Source organism: Parus major, chromosome Z (genome assembly GCF_001522545.3).
Source record: "Parus major isolate Abel chromosome Z, Parus_major1.1, whole genome shotgun sequence".
Lineage (NCBI taxonomy): Eukaryota > Metazoa > Chordata > Aves > Passeriformes > Paridae > Parus > Parus major.
This window is the reverse complement of record NC_031799.1, coordinates 11,535,134-11,541,948: the sequence shown is the minus strand read 5'-3', so window position 1 is coordinate 11,541,948 and position 6,815 is coordinate 11,535,134. Positions and strand designations below refer to the sequence as shown.

The following is a 6,815-nucleotide window of genomic DNA, read 5'->3' as shown; positions in this document are numbered from 1 at the left end:
GACCACATACTTCAGTTCTACTCTTATCAAAGGACTACAGTAGTGAAAGCAGTGGAAACATTTTGTAGTGGGTATTTTATGCCAATGCTTCTCATTATACCTTTTGAAGTCAGACTTAGTTTTCACTGAAGTATAAAAATAATAATTGAAAAAGAATGAAAAGCTTGGAAAAGGAAATAATATAGTGGAATAGTGATGCAGAAAAGCGCTTAATAAAAAGTCTAAGCTCTGCTGACTATCAGGGCCACAGTCTTGAGGTTAGGAAGGTGATTAAGGGCTTTGCTAAATATAGTCTTAAAATATGCCTCCAGGATCTATTCATAAATAAGAAAGCTTGATTGCTTATCATGTCTATTACTCTCTACTCATAGTGGAAATGCAGACTGCTTGTTATATTGTGTATTATTATAATCACAATACTTAGCATACTGTGTATTATTATAATCACAACATAAATGCTTAAAACTAACCTAGGTTCTTTACTTTTCTCTAAAGGATGTTCATTTGTTTTAAATCTGTCTTTCCCTTTATGACACTCAGAAAGGCAACTTTGTGTTAAAAAGGAGAATTTTCCATATTTAGACAAACAGCTTTAAAAGAATAGTATCAGCCTTCAGAGAGTGTGAAGCAGGATATACATAATTCAGCATACAATGAAGTCAATACACACAAAGACCTGGTATTAAACACACAGATCTACTGTATCCTAAAACTTATCAATAAAAACAAATAGGGAGAAGAAACCTGAAAAAAATTTTGCATCAACTTGGCAATAAGCACATTATTTTTACTACACTAAATTATGTAACTGTCCATTGCAATTTAACTTTTTTTTTTTTTTAAATGAAAGCCGTGTACAATGCTACTGTAGTTACTATACATGCTAAAAAGGAACATCATGCAAAGAAGTACAGACACTAGAAAATAAATTTTCTATAACTCACACAGATTGTGAACTGAGTTATAACTTAAGTGAAGACACAAATGAACTAAACTTGAATATTACACAACAACTAATTGAAACTTTGTTGCACTTGTAAAGCAGTAATCTGTTAGCTCTTAACTGGAAAAAACAAAAAGGAGACTGAGCAATTGTACTATTTTATTTGTATACTTAATTGTATACTTAAATTCATTGAACACTGTCGTGACATTTGTAAAGCTGGCAGTAATGAAAAAAAAAACATTTGGCAATATAATGAATTCACTATTTAAAAAGAAATATTTTTCACTTAACTCACAAATCTAGGTAACTGACATACAGGAGTTATTTGCATAATATAAGTAATTCTTTTTTACAAAACTCAGATGTAGGATTAAGTCAGTGTAATTCAAAAATCCCTTTTTATACTGCAGCAGGTTTTATAAAGTAAAGTAATACCGGCTTCTAATTTTAACCCACTATTCCAAATAAAGAAAAAAATGTTTCATTTTGTATCAAATGCCCTAAAATGATTCTTTAGACCAATTATTTTTCAGATTTTACGTTTTTTCCACTCTGGCTTGTCTGTTTCATCATCTTCTGGTTCCACTTCTGCAAAAACTGTTTTTGGCTGTGTTCTAGAAAACATTAAAAAGATTAAAATAGCGGTCAGACTACAATACTTAATCAGAAACTGTATTAGACATGCATTAGACAGAAACAAAATACATACATATAGACACTTTCAAAAATAGAGCATACTAGACTTGCCCATTACTTATTTTTCACAATAACTTATCAACTAACCTTTTCAGAACTGAATAAACCTGCAGCTCACAGACAAACAAGCACAACAAGCACACATATTTTGCAAGTATTATTTCCTCATTAGCTTACAATCAGAATCTGTGTATTCCATGAATAAAATTAAGATAATAGTGAGGGACAAATACATTTAATTCCAGGCTAGAAAAGCAGAGCCACAGGCCTCCTCATTCCATGACTTTTTAAAAAGAAACTTGCATTTGATACACTGTAGAACAACAACAACCAATAAGTGAAAACAGAACAGCTAAGCCAGGTTTCTGGCTAAACCCATGTATGAAAAAACAGCTTCTCCCCAGAGCCTTAATCTAACACTACTGTAACATAAAAATGTAATGATCTTCATATGAGAACACAGTGTATCTGACAGTCAAGCTTGATGGTATCAATTCCTCCACTCTTTGGTGAAATTTAAATACAACTTAAATGTCACAAAAGTAATTATTGATTACTTTCTAAATGAACACAGTATCAAGTACCAATTCAATAAACTGGACATTCATTTCTCTTGTTTTGCACCTTAGGAACTGCATGGTCCCCTTTTCTGACTTGATTCTCAGCACAATCACTGCAGAGCTGGAACTATCAGATTTCTGATGCTGGTTGTGCTCAGCTTCTCAACATGACAAAGTATAAAAGGCAGCCAAGGTAGCCGTTATCTCATTACTATATTAACAAATGTTTTTATATCAGTCTAAGGATGTGAAGCATTACTAGTACAACAACTGTTATTTGCAAAATGCATAAACCTTAAAAAAACTGTGCCTGCCTTATACAGAACAATAGGCTGACTACAGAGAGCAATAGCAAGCCATTAGCTCTGAATCTTTAGCAGTATTCTCCATTTGTTAAATATGTAACACAAATAGGTTCAAAATCACCAAAACTAGTCAAAGACAACTCCCCTCACACGTAGGATTTTTCTACTACCCTGCCTGCTCCTCCATCCTCCAACCTTGCTATGGAGAAAAGGTCAGGCTGATAATTCCAGGTGTGGCCCTACTGCAGAACTCCGACTGGCACATGGTGGTGGTCTGTGTGCAAACCCACATGAGGACCTATACTGTGGAAGCTACATGAGTCCTTCTGCTGTCCATAGAATGCATAATTGACATTAAAGAATATTTCCCAATTTAAAAATTTCATTATAAAATACTTATATAAACTCTACTTAACCCACTGCTGAAGAAAGAAATAAAAAAACACCCAGAAGAAAAAAAATCAATATTCAATCCAAAACAGACACCAGGGACAAAGGCTTTATTGGCTGAAATACTGGATTTTGCTAGCTGCTGAAAAGGAAGAATGTATGGAATCTTCTCTTTTTTTCCGACATACTGACAAAAGGTTTATTTAGCCCATTTTAGCAATGTACCCTCCTTTTACCACAACAGATGAGAAGTATCTAAATGTCCTCTAGGATTTCCTCAGTATTAAGAATTTCATTAGTAAAGCACAGCTCATCAAGTGGAAGCCTAGAATTTCTGACCACAAACCTGTAGCTGTCATAATTCAGACAAACATTTCCAACTTAGAGGAATGAATAAATTTCTGAAACAAACAGCAAAACCTGTGTTTTTTTCAGGATAGGAGTGGCACAGAAAAAAGGCACAGACTTCAGAAAAGGTAAGTGTAGCTACTGAGTACAGAAAAGCTGAGGTAGGGAAAGAAGAAGAAAAAAAGAAAAAAAAATAAGAGAGCTACTATACCATAATCTAGCATTATTCAGCTAAAGCAAAAACATGCAGAGGAAGTCAAGTCTGCTTGCTACCTCACTTTTTAAAATTACCATGAAATAGCTATAGCCTTAGGTGAAATGCAAACTGTTCCACCTCCACAAGTCACACATCTGTAACTGGGGCACCTAGGGTGATTCATATGCCTGACCATTTAAAAACAATGTTTTTGTTATTGCTTTATCAGCAATGATCATTTAATCTAATTTAAACACAATTTTCTTCTGCTTAGTAACTGCACTGGAGACTGCTAGTGTATTAAGAGTTTGCTGTATGATTAATATTTATACAAAAATTATCAAAACAAGTTTTCTACTAACAAGTATTCTTATTTCTGAGGGCTGTGTTCTTTTCCCCCCATCAAATTTCTCAGTTTTATTTATCCTTGACTCTGGGGGTTGATTTCAATTTGTTAGGGATCTGTTTAGCAGATCCCATTGCAGAATACTATGGAGGGCAAAGAGGCCCAAGGAAAACTGGTTGATCTTTGAGGAAATCTCCACAAAACAGATTACATTTCATCCGAGAAAGAACAGCCTGGCAGTAGCCTGGCATGGATGCATATGGATCTGACAGTGATAAACCACAAATTCCAAAAAGGAAGGACAGAAAGGAGGCAAGGACACCCCCTCAGCTAAGAGGAACAAAGCTATTACATCAACACGGAGGAACAGAGTTAGGAGAGCCATAGCTCAGATGGAACTGAAACAGAAAAGAAGTGTGAGGAGCAACAACAAAGAACTTCTACAGCTACACTGACAGCCAAAGGAATGTGAAGAAAAATGTGTTTTATTGAGCAGGTAAACCACTGATAAAGGGTATGGAAAAAGTCAAGATACTTAGTGCTTTTTTCAGCTCCATTTTCCCTGAAAAGGTCTGTCCTCAGGTCTGCAAGCTTTCCTACACTACAGCAGTCTTTGGTACAGACTGAGACATTTCCAACAGGAAGAGGAAGACAGAGTTTGTAGCTCATTGGACATGTAAAAGTCTGTATCAGATGGGTGGATCCAGAGGTACTGAAGGAGCTGGCCCATGTCACTGCAAAGGCACCCTGTCATCACTAAGATAATATGGTGACTGGGAGAGGTTCTCAATGGCTAGAAAAAGTAAACATCATCATCATCTTTGTGAGGGGCAAAATGAGGATTTGGGGAAATACCTGACTTCAGTTTGCAGGAAAGCTATGTAATGAATCCCAGTGGAAAACATTTCCAGATACATGAAGGTCATGAAGGTGGTAGAGAACAGCCAGCATGGACTTAGCAAGGGCATACTGTGCCCACCAGCCAGATTACTAGAACAGGCTGCCCAGACAGGTGTGGGTATTTCCATTCCTTGAGGATATTTAACCTTGGTTGAAAAAACCCCTGAACAACCCAAATCTAATTGGATCTGAGCAGTGAACACACTTTTAAGCAGGAGATTGTACTAGATGACTTCAGGCATTCCCTTCCTACCTAAATTGTTCTATGATCCTGTGTTTCCACATGACTGTCAGCTGAAACCAGTATCTCATACACTGAAAAATGCATTCCTGTTGTGGGTTATGGTAACAGGCTACAAACAAAAATGGGAAAACAAACTAGCATGATTTATTTATACTATGTGCTTCTCTTCAGTAGTTATCAAGATATTCAGATATGCAGACCTCTAGAAAATTTCCAGGGGCCACAAAGACTGCTTTAGAGTAACCATAATCCTTCTGCTTATGGGTTGTTTCCTTAATTGCTTTTCAGCAATCCAACAAAAGTAGCTCATTGACATATGAGGATCATAGACTAGCAGATAAATAATAGTGCTACAGCAAAACCAGCTGGAGATGACAACTGCATATCACAACATGTGACTCATGTCAAAGTAACTTTTGAAATTTGTGTTTATATTCCACTGAAACAAAGAAAAAAGATTTTCAAGCATGCTTGGAAACCAGAATAATGTCATAACGGTCACTTCCAGACTGTTCCATGAAAAACATGTTCCAGAAAAGTTAAGGTTTTCAGCATCAGGCACCTTTTTTGTTCTTTACCCCACCAACCAGCCTGACTCTTTTCTAAATCACAGAGACTTCCCTCTCAAAATTACCAATTTAGAAAAAAATATTTAGGATAAATATAACAATGCATGCCAACAAGGCTGCTGTTACAAGACATTCTGCTCAGTACTGATTCTTCAACTAATGATACTTGTACCATTACAATTAACTAACACTTCACAGACTGGCACTGCCCTTGAGAATATTTCAGTGAACACAACACAGCTCCAGACTCTTGCTTCATGTAATTCCCTTTTGACAGTGACAAGCAGCAATGAAAAAGACTGCAAAATAGGGGTAACATCAATGAAATTAAAGGTATTTTCCTCTAGTTTACCTTGTTGAGGAGGGAAATTTTACCCGCACTTTCTCTCTGGTACAGAAGAAAGCTGCATCTGGGCCTGATTAGGCACTCAGCTACAATGCTTAGTAATTCCTGCTGATCCTTCAGAGGACATCTGAAGTCATTATAGTATATCTGTACAGCTGTGTTAAAACAAACAGCTCACAAAGAATGTAATTTTCAAACATTTACAACTGATGCCTCAAGTTCCTTTCCTGTAGTTCTTTACTTGAAATCTTCAATCTGTCCTTCCTTCCCTTTCACTCCACTGGAATGGCTCTTGCCAAGGACTCTAACAACCTTCTTCCTGAGAAATCTCAAGATCTTTTCCTTATCCTCATCCATTATGACTTTTCTGCTGTGTTGAACACATCTTACTTGACACTTTATTCACACTGGGCTTCTGTGACATGTCATCTCCTTATTCAGCATGTATTTCTTATCATCCCCAGTATCCTTTTCAGCAGCATCTGTTTTTCACCCATTCTTTTGTCTCCTACGTACTTCCCCCTCCTTTCTGGCTCAAATGTCAGGGGGAACAGAAAGGTCAAGCTAATGATAAGCTTAAAATTTTTTTCAAGTTATAAGTAATGCAAATGAATATTCAGCTTCAAGAGTAAATTAGGCACTTTTAACTCTAAAAAAAGAGATATATCTTTAAACAGAATGCATACCAGCGAATAACTAACAGCAGAAGTCATGTGTTTCTTAGAAAATTTACTGAAGTGAAAATGATGCAATCATAGAATGATTTTGGTTAAAAGGGACCTTAAAGATCATCCAGTTCCAACTCCACTGCCATAGGCAGGGACACCTTACACTGGACCAGGTTGCTCAGAGCCCCATCCAGCCTGGCCTTAAGCACCTCCAGGGATGGCGCATTCACAGTTTCTCTGGGCAACCTGTTCTGTACCTCACTATCCTCTGAGTAAAGAATTTCTTCATAACAGCTAATCT

General features: G+C 36.5%; 1 protein-coding gene across 1 annotated transcript in view; it reads right to left on the bottom strand.

Moving 5' to 3' along the window:
* Positions 1-1,082: 1,082 nt before the first annotated feature.
* The window catches only part of WDR70 (WD repeat domain 70), a 135,625-nt gene continuing 129,892 nt past the window's right edge, over positions 1,083-6,815 (bottom strand). Inside the window, exon 18 of the mRNA XM_015615245.2 lies at positions 1,083-1,560. Coding sequence (XP_015470731.1) covers positions 1,476-1,560 — 85 coding nt within the window. The 3' untranslated portion in view covers positions 1,083-1,475. The remainder of the gene's footprint in view (positions 1,561-6,815) is intronic.